The 19,210-nt window shown below is 44.6% G+C and overlaps 1 protein-coding gene across 1 annotated transcript in view; it reads right to left on the bottom strand.

Moving 5' to 3' along the window:
• Nucleotides 1–307: 307 nt before the first annotated feature.
• The window catches only part of LOC311522255 (SITS-binding protein-like), a 69,478-nt gene continuing 50,575 nt past the window's right edge, over nt 308–19,210 (bottom strand). The window contains exons 12-13 of the mRNA XM_084631366.1: nt 17,002–17,181; nt 308–557 (exon numbers count right to left, since the gene is read on the bottom strand). Coding sequence (XP_084487492.1) covers nt 384–557; nt 17,002–17,181 — 354 coding nt within the window. The 3' untranslated portion in view covers nt 308–383. The remainder of the gene's footprint in view (nt 558–17,001; nt 17,182–19,210) is intronic.

The following is a 19,210-nucleotide window of genomic DNA, read 5'->3' as shown; positions in this document are numbered from 1 at the left end:
TTTAATTATTTTTTCCCCCAAACAGGGGAATATTTCCAGTAGACATTGAATCCATCTGCTTTCTCATCACCCTGTGACTTTGAGGGTGTCTCTCTTTCACTGCTAATCAGAGACGTTCCTGGTAGTTAACACACAGGATAGGGTCAGATGAACCTGGATGATCTCAGCAGATGTGCAACATGTGTGTATTTTTTGTACCAAAGCTCCTGCAGTATTTCACTATTTTAGAATGGTAGCAAATCACAGTAAAAGATTTAAACACCTGTATATAAAAAAAGAGTTCCTGGAAAAGCACAAATGGCTGAAAAGGAAGAGAGCCTGTCTTGCAGCATCGCTCTTCTGAGAAGTAGGTGACTCTTTTGAGAGCTGCGACTGCCTGGAATCTAGGAGGCTTTTACAAAAACTGGCACTTCCACAAGACTGACTGAGTAGTTCCTGATTAAGGTTCCTCCATCAAACACCTGGGCGGTGTTGGTGTCCATCCATGTGAGGCCTTCCCCAGGCAGGTAGATGTCTCTCTGAACTTGCCCTTGTTCTGTAATTGGGGCAATCAGTACCTGCATTTAAAAGAAGCACAGCATTCAGCAGGGATAGGTAGAATTTACTGCAGCAAATCTAAGCAAACCGAGGGCCAGATTCAGACAAGTGCAACTGAATGGAAATCCATACAGTCTTCCATAAGTTCTGAATGAGTTGCACCCACTATCACAAGGCCAAAATTTGGCCCACAGACATTTCTCATGCAGACCTGGCAGAGCAAGAGATTGATTAGCACCGGCCAGAACCTTAGGGTATGTGCCCCACTTGGCTCTCTACACACCCAAGCAGTGCCTCCCTGTCTACACGGCTATTTTTAACAGTGTCGTTTCCTGCTGCCTCCCCTCCACCACAGCCTTTCCCTGCCACAGGTGGCTACACATACCAGTGTGGATGCAGCCTGATTTTCACTGCCACATGTAGCTACGCATACCTACATGCCACTGCAACGCGTGTGCAGTGTAGACATAACCTCACTGTCTCACCTGGAGGCCCCACCCAACAGCAGAGCCCCATTGTGTCAAGTGATAGTCTGTTGCATGAGTGCTCTACAAAAGAGATGTCTGTATACAAGTAGATAATAGAGCTGGTTGAAAATTTTCCAGTGGAAGTTTTCCACCGGAAAATGCTGATTTGATGGAGTCCAAACGTTCTACAGGAAGGTATCAGTTCTGTCTAAACTTTGAACAGAAACCAGCCAGCCTGCTTGGTTTTCTGTCGGCCCACTAGATGGCTGGTGGGGGAAGCTCACAGGCTCCCTGGGATTCCAGAATCTCTGGCTCCCCAGGTGATTGGCTCCATGAGGTGCCTGGTGATGTGTGGGTGGGCTGCCAGGCTTCCCAGGCTCCTTTGCTCCCGCTTGATGTATGGTTGGGCTAGCCGGCTCCCTAGACGGCCCGGGTCCCTGGAATTTTTTGAAAATTTCTGTTTCACAGGAAACTTTGTATTTTTTGTTCCAATTCATAATGATTCCCCCCCCACAGAAATGTAAAATTGCCCACTAAATGGAAATTCCTGTTTCCAGCCACCTCTAATACAGATTTAATAGAAAAGCTGCCAGTAGACCACACTCAAAAATATGCAGCATTGTGCATAGGCTTTTCATGAAAAATAAAAGATGGCATGCACTGCAAATGGTTTCTGGTATGCAGTTCTTTGCATGGAGCTCTTATCAGCCCCTGACCTGAAAAGCTTGCATCCTAATAGACAAGACAGACAAAGGGAGAGAGAAAGGGGATGTTGTTATTCCATTTTACTGATGGGGGAAAAGTGACAGAGATGAAATGATCTTTTAGTGGGTCCCTTCTGGGGCCTCAAACTTTATGACTATGAGATTAAATGACTTGTTTAGATCACACACTGAGTACAGCTTGGCCAGACCCAGGGATCTGGCTCAAAGTTTGCTCAATAGCTTAGATTTTGTCATTTATTATCACCTCATATATTTGCTCAATAGCTTAGATTTTGTTATTTATTATCACCTCATATATTTCTGGCATAATAACAATAAATAGCAATAATTAATAATAAAGGCTGACTCTTTTATTTTAATTAGGAATAAGATTATTGATTTGGATGGGAGAATTCCCAATTACTTCAACAGGCTTTGGAGCAAACCCAGAAAGCCCTGTAATCCTGCAAGGAAGGCTGCTCTCATGCTATATTAGGAACATTTACATCAAAATTAATGGCCAAGACCACACTAAATTGCACTCGCACCAATGTGTGCCCCTTCCATTGCTAGCTGATTGTTGATTCTAATCTAGACTAGGCATCACTAATGTACTTAATCACTATGGTATCTAGGCATCAATTAAAAAATGTGTATAATATTTTTTCCATAATGGACTCTACTCTGCACTGCTTCCTTTAGCCGCAGTTGCTTAGTTTATGACTTTCCCCCAGCTCATTTTCTGTTCTCTTCTTTTCTCTATCCAGAAGAGCTGATCTTAAACTGCTACAGTTAGTTCACAGTGGTGCAGGCTGCATGATTTACCTGGAATCTGTTGGCTGGTAACTTACTATATAGCAGTGCATTAATCCTCTGGTTGACTATTCCTTGGACTCAGTGTGAGAGTCTCCATATCTTTTCTGTAATGGCTCAGGAGACACGGAAACTGGGATTTGCAAAAGAGACTCGGGGAGTTAAAGCTCCCAGCTCCCACTGAAATTCTGTCTCTGTCTTCACTGCATAGCTAATCCAGGGGATTGGCACCCAGGTTAGCCTAGCCCAGGTGAGTGTCTGCACAGCAGAGCCCTACCCGCGTTACTTGTGTGGTCACTGTTCTGCACTCACCTGTGTGTGTCTGGGGGCATATCTAATGGTTCTTTGGGCTGAAATGCTCTAGGATTCTTTCCCAGTCCATTGTGTCAATTACATAAGAACTTGTCTGTCCTTTGAGGGGAATTGTGGGAAGGGCATTGGAGGACTACCAAGCACTTGAGTGATATTTGTCTGCATCTTTGCTGCAAAGTGGTGGGTTCAAGTTTAAGTGGAGCTTGGGCTCTAACCCATAATCCCAGCGTGTAAACTAGGCCAGGCTTAAAGCACCCCCAAATCCAGGTCAGAGGTTTTTATGTGTGGACAGTAGGGATGTTTGAGCTAAAACCCAGCTAAAAGCCCAGGTTAACTCTGCAGTGAAGACAGTTTTTCTGGAATTTAGATACCTAACTTGCTATATTCCTTTAAAAATCCAAGCCTGATGCCTTCTTGTGTGGATAATTGCTTTGGATAAAAAAACCCCAAAGAGTTAACCCCCGATTAAATTATTTTCATTCTGAGATCTGGAGTAACCTTATGTCCTCTAAAAATACCCCGGAAGCCAGCCTCTCCAGTATGCCTCCTTCATGATAATCCACAATTTCCAGGGAATTTTAAAGCTCTTTTTTTTTTTTTTAAATTTATGGGAAAAGAACAGTTTTTTAAAAGATTAAAAGCTTTAGTTGATGGATGCATCCTAATGTCTTTTTTCCCTTCTGAAAAATAAATGGCAAATTCCAAGCTCTTGAAAATATTTATCACTGAGAAATTATTTCACTTCAGAAACTGGAAAAGGCTTTCAGGAACCTACACAAGTTTTGCAAAAAAAAAAAAAAAAAATGCATTGCCTTTTCGAGGGAAGAGCCAGCTGGTTTTGCCTAACTTTGAACCCACTAAAACACTGTGTTTTTTATTCAGATTGAAATGTTACTAGATCTATGTGCCTCTTCAGAAAGACTGAAAAAGCAAGGGGGAAATGAGAGAAAGATGCTAATGAGAAAAAAACCACTATTCAAAACAATCAACATTCTATAAAAGGCCACTTACAGATGAAGTGACCACACATACTAAATAAAAAACGGGAATTTTTTGTGGTGACATTTTTAAGCTTGTGAAATACGCATGCAAAAGTGCACTTTAAAAAAACACAAAACACTGTGCTGGTGTGATCCTGACAGCTGCTGGCTCAGCCGCCACGTGGGCAGAGGGAAAGATTTTTTTTCTTCCAGTATCTCAGTAAATTTATCATGAAAAATGGAACAAGTGCCATTAACATTCATGTTGAGCTAGGAAACAGCTTTGATAGTGCCTATGCTCCTTTGGCTTTTCTCTTTATGCCAAATACTGTTTATCACACTGAACACTTGTTCCACTGGGACTGTGTATTCCCAGTAAACCCAATGCAAATTTTACTCAACATAATAATATACCGTGAATAAATATTTTGTAGTTATTTAAAAAAAAAAAAGTTGACTGATAAAATGAACAAAACGGGCATTTTAGGGAGTCCAGAAAGAAGTTCTCAGGACATGAGAATATTATGGTAAACTAGAAAGACAAGGTGGGTGAGTTAATATCTTTTATTGGACCAATTTATGTTGGTGAAAGAGACACCAGAAGTTGGTGCAATAAAAGATATTACCTCACCGACCTTGTCTGTCTCATATCCTGGGACCAGCACAGCTACAACACTGCAAACAACAATGGTAAACCAGGACCGTTTTGGTGAAACCAGGTCATATGGTCACTTTACTCATTGGTGCCTGCTGAGCTTTCAGCTATGGTTCTTCTAGCCATTATTATGTGGAAGATTAGATGGCTGGGACTGGGTTAAAATAATGTTTGCTTGTTCCAGTCATAGGCTGGCGACATTTAACTTTCACCATAGTGTGACGTTATTGACATGAACTGTGACCGTATAGATCATTGTTGCAACCAAGGTCCTATAGTCGCACCAAATCTTGTACAAAGAAGGTAAAGTAAGGTGTCTATAGAAAGGTTGTAATTTGCTAGTTATGATTATGCTGCGTGTATCATTTTTGTATTTGAAGTTATGAATATTGGCTATGTACTTGTATCTCAATGTTTTTGATTCTAAATAGCATCAGTGAAGCATTTGGTCAGCTTCTTGAGAAAGGACTATTCTGAGTAAATGTCCAAACAAGAAACACTTAACTGACAATGGACTTTGGGAGACCCCAGTCCACATCTGAGCTTTCCTAGGAACGTTCAAACTAACATGTAAACAATGGCGTTGGCCTGCAAAAAGCTGAATCATTCATGGATATGTGACTTGCTCAGGTGGCTACAAACTCATTCTTGTTGCTGTGATTTTGCACAGGAGAACAAAAGGGTTTCCACCCACTAGAGAGAGAATGTAAAAGGCCCTGGAAGCCTCTCCATTTTGTCTTCAGCTGGCTTAAGAGATGACCTATCCACCCCAAAGAGATGCCCGAAAGAAACTGGAACAAAGGACTGTAACTACGGGCATGTGAGTGATTGCTGGACCCAGTCCATAAACCAAAATGTTGCTCTGAAAAGGATTGGGCCCAGACTAGGAAGGAGTCTAGTCTGTGAAATAATCTTATCGGAACATCTCTGAGAGTGAGATTTACCTGTGTTCAGTTTCCTACTGTATTAGGCTTAGACTTGCATGTTTTGTTTTATTTTGCTTGGTAACTTACTTTGTTCTGTCTGTTATTACTTGAAACTGCTTAAATCCTACTTTTTATACTTAATAAAATCACTTTTTGCTTATTATTTAACCCAGAGTAAGTACTTAATACCTGGGGGAGCAAAAAGCTGTGTATTGATGTTATAGAGGGTGGACAATTTATGAGTTTACCCTGTATAAGCTTTATACAGAGTAAAACGGAATTATTTGGTGTTTGGGCCCCATTGGGAGCGGGGTGTCTTGGTGCTGGAGACAGGAGCACTTCTTAAGCTGTTTTCAGTTAAGTCTGCAGCTTTGGGGGGCATGGTTCAGACCCTGGGTCTGTGTTGGAGCAGACTGGCATGTGTGGCTCAACAAGGCAGGGTTCTGGAGGCCTAAACTGGCAGAGAAAACGGGCTCAGAGGTAGTCTCAGCACATAAGGTGGCAGTCCCAAGGGGGTCTCTGTGACTGAACCCGTCACACATAGATTATTATTATCCTTAAGTATTATTGGTACTATGGTAGCACTTAGGAGCCCTAGTCATGGATCCTATTGTACTAGATGCTGAACAAACACAGAATTAAGACAGTCCCTGCCCCAAAGAGTTGACAATCAAAATATGAAACAAGAGACGACAGCTGGAAACAGACAGGAGTACAAGGTTTACCTATCCCCCAAAAGATTAGTATAATTGTTTCCCTCTCATTTTTGAAAAACTATGGAAGGAGTTTCTAAATAGTGTGGCACTGTAGAGAAACTGTAAATTTCTAGAGAAATAACAGATATACACAGGATCATATGATGGCTTCCTTTTCTATGTACTCCATGAGTATTGTTGCGACATCTGAGCACCTTTCTGGTTTTCTATTCCATATGGTTATCAGCTGGTCAAATAATTCACTGCAAATAATATTCATTGTGAATTTGGGCCATTTTTCCATCAAATAGTTATTCACAAATGAAAGAATTTATTAGTTGGCTGGCTCTGTGGAATGCTTTTGACACTGTTATGTTTACTTTTAATACTGAAGCGTTTTTAATGTACAGGGATGGCAACGTCTCCTAGCTTTCCTTCCTCTTGTTTTTCCCTCCATTGACATTCTGACTTCGCACTTTAAGGGCATAAAAAAGATGCAGTACCACAATTTGCTGCAGTGCTATCAAGTGCCAGTACACCAAATATTTTCCAGTGTATCAATGCGACAGCCACAGTCTCCGTGTTCTCTTCCTGTGTCTTCACAGTGAATTTAAATATGCATGTAGGAAAGGATTTACAATGGGCCAGATCCTTCTCCCATTTCAAATCAATGGATGTTTGGTTATGAATTTTAGTGAGATGAGGATTGGGCCCAAAAGCAGGGACCTTCTCCCTAATCCAATGTCGCTGATGATGCAAAGCTCAATGAAATCAATCAAGCAACAATTTTTCAGCCTTACCAAAATGGCAGTTTGTATTTTGCCTCGGAGAAGTTGCTTATAGTAATGGAAGACTGTCAAAGATTCAGTTCAGTTAACTGTCCTATGATTTAGATCCCTTGCTACATTAGTGGTTGGACATTTCAGAACAGTTTTGCACATGTCCCAATACTCCCTAGTGCTGAAGGTGCCAGACATTACACAAGAATGGCCTTTTTTTGCTATATTTTAGTACTTCCAGCCCCAACGAGCAAGGCTGCATGAAAATGTGAAATAATAATATCCAACCTCTTTCTGAGCTCATAAAACGTTTGGCTCAGGTTTGTTTTGAATGGTGGAATAGGCCTATGCTTGCATCAGTTCTGATTTCATCAGAACCACTAGAGATTGATTGCGGTATTTGCCTAGAACACACTAAATTGTATCTTATTTTAGGAGCCGAACTTTCAGCCAAACTTTGGCTCTCCACCTTTTAGGAGATAGGTCTGAGGTTGTTCTGATCTTTGTTCTTGAGCTTGTGGTATCTTAAAAGAGAATATTTTCCTGCTAATGCAGATCACATTACTGTACTGGAACTGTCTGATTCAATTGCACAGGAGATTTTTCAATTCAAGGGGTTTTCAGGAAGGAAATATGTTTTCGATTGCTTGTGATTGTAACTAATCTTCAACATTACAGCCAAAATTCCAGACCTTTGTTATTGTAGAAATGTTTTCTGTGAAGTTTATCATTCAAGAACATTTTCCATGGTCAGCCTGGATTTGCAATCGGGACATTCTTCATCCCAAATTATTGGGAAAACAAGGGATTTGAGACAATTGAAACGAATAACTAAACGTACAGGTCACAGGATGCTAGGGTTAACTCACCACATTTTGTGAGAGATGCCATGGAGTCTTTAATGACCACAAGTGGTCAGGGTCCTGCTCTTTCCTCTAATCAAAAAGACTGTTACTCCAGCTGCATGAAAACATCTTACTGGGGCACTGGTCCAGTATAAAAACACATGGCCCCCTACTGAAAATGGGAGTTTTATCAGTGATTTGTGAGTGAGCAGGATTGGGCTTGCAGTGTTGGAACTCACCTGTCAGAAATAGGGGGTGGAGTACGGGGTGCCTGTTTCATCCAGTTTGACCTCCCATCCCCACGGTCCTTCTGTGAACTGTTGGAGCTGAGCCCTGGCATAATTCCCAGACTGCTGATATATGATAGTCAGCCCCGACGCAGTCAGAAAAGCCCACCTAGCCCACAGATTTCAAGATCAAATAATAAACACAGATAATAAAATATGTTTTCAATTTAAATGTTTATACTTCTCTCCCTGACACACATGTGTTGTTCTCCTTTCACCCAGGCACCCAGACAGCAAATGGAGCTGGGGCAAGCTGCATTCCGACTCGCTTTGCTCTGCTGGCTGTTTAACCCCTCAGCTACTGGTGACTGCTTTGCTGCTCGTGGTGTCAAGGGAATATCAGGAAATGGCCCAGTGCCTCTGGCAATGCAAGCTGGTACTGTCACTCAGACTCATCCCAGCATGCCTAACAGCACAGCGCGTGCCATCACAGAGACACAGTTTGACAGTGCAGTGAGTGACATTGTCTATCCTCCGTCTAGCACATCTGGCCGCCACCGGGGTGCTGTTCCCCAGATGTGCTCAGCAGCACAACGGGCACCAAGCCTAGACTCAGTCTGGCATGCATGGCAGCAGCATAGTACGAATGTGGACCAGGTAAGTCTGGCGGCCCAGCCGATGGAGTCTTGCGGATGCACATCTGACAGCGTGGTGGGATACGTCACACAGACGCAGTCCAGCAGGCACCCAAGTAAGCCACCTGTTTGGCAGTACAATGAGGGACAATGCCTGGAAACAGCTTGGCCCAGTAGCGGTGTCCAGCAGCAAAGCAAGTGGCATCATCCAGAGGCAGAACATGCCCGTGAGGTGCTGTCAGCCAAACGAACCCAATGGATCTGGCAGAAAAGTGGGTGGCATTGCTCAGAAACAGCTTGGCCTGTCCAGTTGGCATAGCGGGCTACTTACCCAGATCTAGCCCTGTACATTTGGCAGCACTGTGGATGTTGTCACCCAAATGCATCTCAACACACTGACCAGTGCAGGTGTCTTCCAGGTATACTGAGTAGGTGCCGGTGCACAGCGTGTGGCATTGCCGGATGTAGCTCGGCATGTCTGACAAAGCGGAGAGTCCCGTTGCTCAGGTGCAGCCCAGCACGCCTGGCAGGACAGATGAAGCCCTGACCTGGACACCATCTCTCTGTCCTGTGGCACAGTGAGTACCAGCTCACAGATACAACCATTATGTTCAGTAGCAATCCATTTGTTGAAACTAACTCTGAATCTGTATGGTGACAGGTTTCAGAGTGGTAGCCATGTTAGTCTGTATCAGCAGAAAGAATGAGGAGTACGTACTCCTCATTCTTTCTGGATCTGTAGCAGACGTGGCTTTAAGGTTGTTGCTGGATGACTCACTAGGGCACCAGTGAACCTGGGACCTAAGGAATGGGCTGGACAGGGTGCCTGCGGGTGAAAGGCCACATGTGGAAACAAGTGGCTCTCCAAAGAATACCATTTTTTAAAGCTGTCTTCTGGGCTTTGATCTTGCATACTGAAATTTCCCCACCCTGAATGGGGGAGAGGAGATTTGTGGGGGGAGAAGAGGTGGCGCTCTTTGAACCAAAATCCTGGATCCACTCATTGTTAAGTATGTCTGTTACAGTGGGGCCTGGAAGTCCCAGTCAAAATCAGGGCCCCATTCCGATAGGTGCTGCACACACATATAGTGAGAGAGTTCCTGTCCTGAAAAACAGATAATCTAAATATTATTATTAGTTACTATTTGTATTACCACAGTGCCTTGGAGACCTAGTCATGGACCAGGGCACCTTTGTGCTAGGTGTTGTACAGGCACAGAACACAAAGAGAGTCTCTGCCTCATGAAGCTATTAATCTAAGCATAAAACATGAGACGACAGATGGAGACAGAGAGACGGGAGTACAAGGAGACAAGATTAAGGCAATGGTCTCAGCACATCAGCAGCCCAACCACTGTCATGTTTTTTTGTAGGCATCATGAAAAAGGAGAGTTTTACGGAAGAATTGGAAGGTGGCTAATGAGGTAGCCTGGTGAATGTCTCTGGGGAATGCCTCCCAAGCATGAGGGGCAACGTGGGAGAAAGCACAAAGGAGCTTGTTTGAAAATGTAACAAGTGGGCAGTGGGGCCAGTTGAAGGCAGGAGTCTATCTCTTAATACTGAATGGAAAATGATAGGTAGGATAGGGACAGGCTAGGAAGTCCTAAACAAAGCAGAAAAAGGTGGGGAAAAGGAAGCCTCATTGTTTTACCTATTGAGGCACGGAAAAAGACATGGGGACTTGCCCAAGGTCACACAAGAAGTCTGTTGCAGAGCTTGGAACTGAACCAGGTCTCCTGAATACTGGTGCAGAAGCTTAACCACAAGATCACTCTTCCTCACACGCACTAGTGGAGGTTCAAACTCCAGCTCTGATGTCAAAGGGAATTGGATTCAGTGTTCATTTTTGGACCATTATAGAGGAAAAACTTGAGCTGAAAGCTGACGCACGTATGAATCTGGAACTATGGTTTGTGTCTGACTCTGCCAAGGAGGCAAAGTCTTGTGCCTCACAGCTGGTGGTAAACTGTGAGGGAACAGGGATATGTGCATGGGGCAAAGATTGCAGCTGCAGGGTTGAGTCTTTATGTCTTAAGCAGAAAAAGTAAAGCTTAAAGATGGAATGTGGCCATGCTGAGCAACTTGCGGTATGTCCTGCTCTGCCAAAGACAGTTAAAACTCCCAAAGATCGAGTGGAGATTAAGGAAAAATCAGCTCTCAGGCAGTTCAACTTGTGTAGCAACCTGTGACTGGGTTGACAGTCACCGTGACGTTGGCAGTATTGCTCGGATGATATTTCCAAAGGATGAAAAGGACAAGGCAATGAAAATGGTTCGATGAATGGAGAGCTCTCCATATGAGGACAGACTGAAAATATTGGGACTGCTGGCTTTGGCGAGCAGACAAAATACATGGTATAGAAAATGGCACATGGTATCAAGCAGGAAATCAGAAGCGGAAAACCACTTAAGGGCTACATTAGGGACAGGCAAAATGAGAGAAATCCCAAGGTGCAGCTGTGTGAGTGCAGGAGAGGAGGGATAAAGAATGCTTGCCATAAGACTATCAAAAGACACAGAAATGTACTTGCTATCCTTAAAGAGTTTGCTCCATCCCACACTCGAAAATTGCTCATCTCTGACATACATTATCCTGTATCATCCCTAAAACATGACCCATGTGCCCACACAGAGCCTGATTTTAAAAATAGTCTCAATTTTGGCAAACACACTTCTCTAACCCAAATTACTTGTGCTTACAGTTAACTGCAGGTCCAAATGCTAGTACCTGAGGCCAAGATTTTTAAAAGAGACTAGTGATATTTTGGGTGCCCAGCTTGAGACCTCTTGAAAGAATATGATTTTCAGAGGGCAAACATAGGGCTGGATTAGGGCATAGGCATGATAGGGCCACACATAGGGTCCCAGCACCTGGAGTCATGCAATGACTTCAGATTCTAAGCTTTTATTTTAAAAAAAATCTCTAGCCCTTATGGCTGTAACGAAAAAATTGAAAATTGGCCTAGTGACGTCTGCCCGAGTCTGCAGAGAGCCTGAAATAATGACTCAGAGATGTGAACTGTCCCATGCATCTCAAAGGGGTGTGAACTCTGAGGTCCAATGTCCTGATGGTCCCTGCCAAGACCACCCCAGCAGAAGACTCTGTTTATGTGAGGTGACAGGAGAAAAGTGTAGTAGGCCTGGCCCACCCACCGAAGCAGATATACTTCAGCTGTTAGGTTATGGGCTGAGGGACACCCTGCTGCCACTTCAGAGGGAAGAAGTAATCCCTGCTGCTGCTTGGTGGCAGGGGGTTATGGGGGTCCCATTCTGCTGCACTGACTCTCTGGGATGTGAGGGGTCCCTGCCACCAGCCTCCACTATGGTGCAGGGGCTGTAGGGTGACCAGGTGTCCAGTTTTGGACTGGAATACTGGTTGAAAAGGGATCCTGGGGGCTCTGGTCAGCATTGCAGATTGGGCCATTGACTGCCTGATTGGCAGCGCCGCACTTCACGTGGCTTTTGGGAAGCAGCCAGCATGTCTCCCCCTCCGGCTCCTATGCGTAGCAGGGGTGGGGAACCTAGGCGTGGGCCAGATCCAGCCCCATGGTTAATTTCATCCGGCCCGCAGCACCCCGCCACAGGACAGGAGCCGCTGCACTGGATTGTCCTGCTGCGGGGGGAAGCCGCGAGCCTCCATGCTCCCGCCCCCCACCGCCCCTCCATGGGTGAGTGAGTGGCCCATGATTGATTTTTTTCTGTGGGTCAATGGCCCATGACAGAAAAAAGGTTCCCCACCCCAGAGCCCTCCCCCCGCACCCTAACCCCCTGCCCCAGCCCTGATCCGCTCTCCAAACCCCTCATCCCCAGCCCAGAGCACCCTCCTGCACCCCAAACCCTCTCATCCCCAGCCCCACCCCAGAATCTGCACCCCTAGCCAGAGCCCTCACACACCACCAGCTCCCTGCCCCAGCCCAGAGCCACCTCCCACACTCCGAACCCCTCGGTCCCAGCCCGGAGCACCCTCCTGCACCCTGAACCCCTCATTTCTGGCCCCACCCCGGAACCCGCACCCTCGGCCCAGAGCCCATACCTCCTTCCACAGCCCAACCCCCTGCCTCAGCCTGGAGCCCCCTCCAATACTCCAAACCCCTTGGCTCCACCCCCCAGCCCAGAGCCTCCTTCGGCACCCAAACCCCTCATCCCTGGCCCCACCCCACAGCCTGCACCCCCAGCTGGAGCCCTCACCCCGACTCTCATGCCAACCCACTGCCTCAGCCTAGAGCCTCCTCCTACACCCTGAACCCCTTATTTCCGGCCTCACCCCGGAGCTCACATCCCCAGCCAGAGCCCTCACCTCCTCCCGCATCCCAGCCCCCTGAGCCAGCCTGGTGAAACTGAGCGAGTGAGCGAGGGTGGGAAGAGCGAGCGATGGTGTGTGTGTGTGGAGTGGGGGCGGGGCCTACGAGAAGGGGTTGAGCATGGGTGGGGCTTCGGGGGAGGGGAAGGGCAAAGGTGCTCGATTTTGTGTAAGTAGAAAGCTGGCAACCCTAAGAGGCAGGGCCACAATGGGTTGCATGTCCTGGTGTGCCTAGAGTCCCAAATTGCCTGAATACATCTCTGGATGGATGCCTAACACTTTCTGAGCCTTAGGCCACTTTAAGGTGTCTCAGGTTTAGCAGTAATGCAAGGAACCTACAGCGCAGGCCTGTGTCCTGTAAGACACTGGCTCCAGCAGTTAGCATAAGGCTTAAGGCCTATGAATTTTGGCACAGATAAATGGCCCAATGGTCACTCCTAAGTTTTGGGGAATAGAGTGTTTAAGGGGGAAGTTTGTACATAATGACACCGGCAACCACAGGAAGATGAGCTAACACCAGCTTTGGGATATTTTAGATAGGAACATCTGCAGATGTCTGACCACAAGAGGGCCATGGCAATGAACTGACATATATGATAATAATTTGAGATCATTAATATACTCGCCTGTAGGAGAAGGGCTCCCCAACATTAGTAGAGCAAGGAAATACAAATAAGGAAGTGGTGTCAACACAGCATATTATAAAGGTTGTAGCCCAGCCTGTGCAGAGGGAGGGAGAGACGTAGCCCTTGGGAGGTGCCAGGATGATGGCCACTGGTGAGGATGAGGAAGGTGATGGATGGTGAGGAAGATATTGGTTAACATTTCAGGTTGTTTTGCAAGGGATGGTGTGAGTATATGGATGTTCAGATGTACATTCTCTATTATCTCCATCTACCTTGCTGGGTTAGAGTGCTTGCAACTTTGCTAAATGTATTAATAAACTATTACAAAGACAGAAGGTTCCTAAAGTGTGAGTGTTGCAACAGTGCTCATCAGGATTCCCAACTGAACAGTAATTTTAATAATACTGGGCCCAATCTTGGGACAAGAACCTGTCAAACCTCAGAGTAATACCTGGGAATTCCTAAGTAATCAGTATAATTAATACACAATCCATAGATCAGGCTACAAGTTGGGCACCCAAAACCAAAGCACCCCAAATCTTTAGTCACTTTTGAAAACTTTGGCCCAGATGACTGTTAGTCTCCAGAACGATATTCATTTTTAAAAATCAGGCATTAAAATTTCCACTGCCCATTTTAAAACCCTTCAAATCAAAGCTACTTTTGGCAAAACCCTACCAAGGAACTGACACATGGCATATTTTGGATTGGTTTTGAAACTGAAATCATCATTCTGTTTGTGACATCACAATGCACTGCTGTGGAGATGAATGTGATGTCCCAACAGAAGATTCTGACTTCAGGGAATAAACTGCAAATGAAATCTTAAACCACCATGATCCTCGGGTTTTATGCAATTTTTCTCATAATCAAGAGTTAGAGAAGAGATAACGAAAATATACAATATCAAAGCTGATATATATTAGAAATAAGTTTTTCAAAGTTTTAAATGAATCATCAATTGCTCTTTGAGCATACATTCCAGATTTAATAAGGCCATAACTAGATGCTAAATTTCACACCATTTATATGCTAAGTGAACACTTAGTGAGTTTTAATGCAATGAAAGAGATAAACTGCAGAGGCAGATAGTCAATAAACTCAAAGCTATAAAAGCCAAGATCAATGTGTGAATATTCCAAATTCACAAAAATATTTAGACATTTAAATTCATCTTGATACGATCAAATAAAAAAAGCTCCCAGGCAACTTAATTAGATATCAGCTGAGTTTGAAACTCTACTAGAAAATGAGTAAGAATGTTAACTGCTCTTTAATATGCTGAAATGGCCTTATATATGAGCATCTAGGGGGTCAAAAATAGCCTCAAGCAAGTTCACCAGCCTGTTTATCTACAGCAGGGGTTGTCAAGCTGGGGGTCGGGACCCCTCAGGGGGTCACAAGTTTATTGCATGGGGGGTCGCAAGCTGTCAGCCTCCACCCTAAACCCCGCTTTGCCTCCAGCATTTATAATGGTGTTAAATAGATAAAAAAGTGTTTTTAATTTATAAGGGGGGGGTCGCACTCAGAGGCTTGCTGTGTGAAAAGGGTCACCAGTATAAAAGTTTGAGAACCCCTGGTCTACAGGCTTTAATCCCTTCAGCAGGGCATAGACCTCAGCCTGTGCGGATACACCAGGCAATCTCAGTTTTCCTTCACATCATGACCATACCTGGGCAAAATTTTTCAGCTGATACCTTTTTTTCAGTGAAAAATGCATATTTGGGCTACAATTTTTAATGAATTCATGTCAGTTTGACTGAATTGTTTTGGCTGAAAAATTTTTTTTTTTAAAATCAAAACGTTTCCATTTTTTCAGTTTTAAACAATTTTTGCTTCAAATTTTTCTCTAATTTTTACTAAAAACATCAAAACCATTTTGATTTTGTCACAACAAAATGTTTCATTCAACCGAAACTGAAATTTTTTGACATTTTGATTAGCTGAAAATTGACTCAGTGCTTTTCATTTTCAAAAACATTAACGAATGCCAGTGAAATGTCTGAATATTATTATTCTTCCCCACTTTACAAATGGGAAAACTGAAACAAAGGTTATGTGACTTGTCCAAGACTACAGAAAGTCAGTGACAGAGCTGGGATCAGATTTTAGGAATTCCTGGCTCTCAGCTTTTTGCCTCTCATCTGCCTTTTGCATGGAAATAGAACAGAAAAATTGGCAGAAAAAAAGTAATTGCTTAAACAAACAACCGAATAGTCTATGAGTAATCAAGAAATGCGTTATAAACTGCAATGCTGTGTGCTCTCTTTTCAGTAATGGAAACACACATAGCTATGGGGGCATCATCCAGTAGCCAACATTGCACCTAATATTTATTTTGATTTCCAAGTTTCAATCTTTTTTGTAAATTCTCAGCTCCTCATTAAAATTAGAAGAGTCAATAAACACCTGATTAACCTTACAATAATAAACTAGATGCACACAGCTCAGTGCTCCAGAGAAAGCTTATAACAATAGGCAAGCACACAGCCCTGCTCCCACAAGCAACCAAGAGGGCCTCTGCTAGTGCTCACAACCAACCCTATGAGAAACAAACCAGTGCACATGTATAGAGGATCCTACAGTAACAAACCAATGATTTTCCGCAACTGGACTGGTAGGGGTCATTAAGGAAAATGAATGGGCAGAGGAGATGAATGAAGTTTCAGATAGTTGGAAATTCCTGTCTTTTATACCAACGCTATAAGTGGCAGGGTTGTAAACACAGCAGTGAAATACTGATGCTGCAGGGGTTAGAGGAGACTTCAGAGAACATCCCATAAATCAAAATTATTCTTGTGTAGTCTTTGCCAAGCTCTCCAAAGGTAGGGCAATTGGAGGGAATTCAGAGAAGTGCAACAAAAATGACGAAGGGGCTGAAGCCTCTGACTTATGAGGAAAGATTTTAAAAGCTAACTATGCTTAGCTTGGCAGAGAGATAACAAAGGTTGGGATCTGATCACGAGTGCAAGTATTTGGATGATATAAATGTCAAAAGGAAAAAGTGTTGTTTAGGGTGGGCAAAGGGCCCATAACTAGGAGTAACGGGATGAAACTCAAGAGAAAAAAATTAGGTCAACTACCAGGAAACAACTGGCAGTAAAATCTGATAGGCTGTGGAAGAGCCTCCCCAGGGATGTGGTGGAAGCTCACTCACCAGAGCCATTTAAAATTAGACCGAGGAAAGCACTAGAGAATATAGGGGGAAATCTTCCATTGGCCTCCAGGTTTGGATAAGTGCCAATGACTTAATTGGTCTTTTCCCTCTTTAATGTCTGTAGGCTTAACCCAAAGCCCACTCAAGTCAATGGGAGTCTTTCCATGGACTTCATTGGGCTTTGGATCAGTTCCTATGTTTCTAACACAGGAATGGCATTTAATTTGGAGCATTCAGTGAAGATGGGTCGGGAGTGAAGTGCAGGCATCAGGGGGTACCTGGTCTTAATGATAATCTTAAATGTTGCTGCGTGCAATTAGTACCCAAATCTCGATGTTTCTTACCTCGTCTCCAATGAGGAATTCGTCATCGATAGTGAAGGTGACTGGGTCATTAGGGCTGAGCCACCACAGCGGCCGGAAGATGGGATACCCCCAGGAGAGCCATTCCTTGCTGAATTTTACAATGAGCGGGACAACAAAATCTTGATGCCTCTGTATGTATTGCCTAGTGAGATTCAGTACCTGAGGAGAAGAATTTAGCATATTCTCTCACTTAATAGATGGCAATATAAGAGCAGAAAAACGAGACTTTTAAGCCTACTTGTGTATTTCTGGAGGAAAAGAGTAGTTGCCCAGAAAAGCAGACACAGTAAATCCTAGCAGAATGATCAATAGACACACCAGACAATCATGTGCAAACAGCTGTGATAGATTGATAATAGCTGTAGCTATGAACTCCACTAGGAGCTGTGTGTATTGGTAATATCCCCTTTGGATTCATCTCTTCTAACCCATAAATGATTAACCCTCTGCTACTCACATAGAGGGTGTGATTTAAGCACTCACTCTCCCACCCTGAATTTCCACGAATCATTTCCCCCTTATAGTCTCCCTCAGCTCCATGTCCAAGATCAGCCTGCTTGATTCTATTCTAGATACTTGCTGTTTCAGAGGCAGCGGGGAGATGTGCATACAGAAGGACACCCTGTTTCTCTGACTGTCATTTCTGCTTCTGAATGTTCGGCAGAGTGTTCCCTTGAAGTGCAATCATCTTGGTGGAAAGTCAGCTCTTCAGGGGTGATCCACCGCCATGCTAAACTGGGGAGCACTGGAAGTGCATTATCTCCCAGGCACTTATTTGCTTCAAGGAAAGTCAGGAGCGCAGTTCTGCAGTGTTCTGTTCTACCACCACTTTTCTTCTATGTGTATGTGGAACTGCTGGGAGAGATAGCATGACTTCACGGGCAATGGTGTCATCAGTACGTTGACAGTACACAGCTCTAGGTATCACTTTCATCAGACCTGAACGGCGGGGAGTTACACTTATCACTGCTTTGTTGTCATTGAGGGTTGGATGAGAGTGACCTGGCTACAGCTTAACCCAGACAAGATAGCAGTGCCCATAGATTGGGGAAAGGACCTTGCCAGTCCAGTAGGTGTGGTTTGCTTCCTACAGTTCAGGGGTATTCGCTAGTGTTTGTCCAAGGGCTTGGCTACACTTGCAGATGTAGAGTGCTGGGAGTTAAACCAGCCTTCGGAGACAGCAGCAGGGAAAACGCTGCCGTGTGTTTACACCGTCAGCTGCAAGCGCAGTGGCGTGACCACATTAGCAGCTCTTGCAATGCCACAGAGAGCAGTGCATTGTGGTAGCTATCCCAGTGTGCAAGTGGCTGCAGCGTGCTTTTCAAATGAGGGTGGGGGTGGAGTGTGACAGGGAGTGTGTTGTGTGTACGTGGGGGGGAGAGATGGTGTGTTTTGAGGGGCAGTGTGTCAGCATGCTGTCTTGTAAGTTCAGACAGCAGCAGACCGCCTTCCCCCTCGCCCCGCCTCTCTCTCTCACACACACTCACAGCAGCAGCATTCCACAGTAATGGGTTGCTTTGTCCCGGAGCAGATAAGCAGTCAGAAACGGAGCTTTGAAAGGGGATATCCACATGCCTGCAGCTGAGTTCAAAACAATGACCAGAGTGGCCACTTGACTTCAGGAGATTATGAGATGTTTCCAGAGGCCAATCACAGTGCAGTAATGCAACACATCAACCACACTGACACCTGGGCGTTTCAGCCGGGGCACAGCAAGCTTTATGCTTCTGGTGGAGGTAGATTACCAGGAGCTCTCCAGCTGCAGAGTCCAGGTGCTCTAAGTGCCTTGCCAGTGTGGACACCTCAGGAGTTAGGGCACCCGGGGCTGATTTAATGCGCTCTAACTTGCAAGTGTAGGCAAGCCTTTAGTGGTGAACAATTTGATGGTGATTTAGGTTGCCTGATTGCTCCTGGAATCTCAGGTGGCACTGGTAGCCCAAAAGGCATTCTCTATCTCCTTTAGGTAAGGTATTTCTCTCAAACACAGACCTTGCATTGTTGTTCATATCTTTCTGACTTCTAGACTGGTTAACCGCAATGTGTCCTGTTCTGAACTGCTCTTGAGAACCTCTCAGAAGCAACAGCTGGGGCAGAAGTAGCTTGCTAACCTGTTGAGCAAGTTTAGCCATGGGCACTATATTACAGGAAGTGCCATGGCTTTCTAGAACAGCTGAAACACTTGAGCCAA

The sequence above is a fragment of the Lepidochelys olivacea genome, assembly GCF_965140295.1.
Source record: "Lepidochelys olivacea isolate rLepOli2 genome assembly, chromosome: 6".
Taxonomy (NCBI): Eukaryota; Metazoa; Chordata; order Testudines; family Cheloniidae; genus Lepidochelys; species Lepidochelys olivacea.
This window is presented reverse-complemented; position numbering and strand designations above follow the sequence as displayed.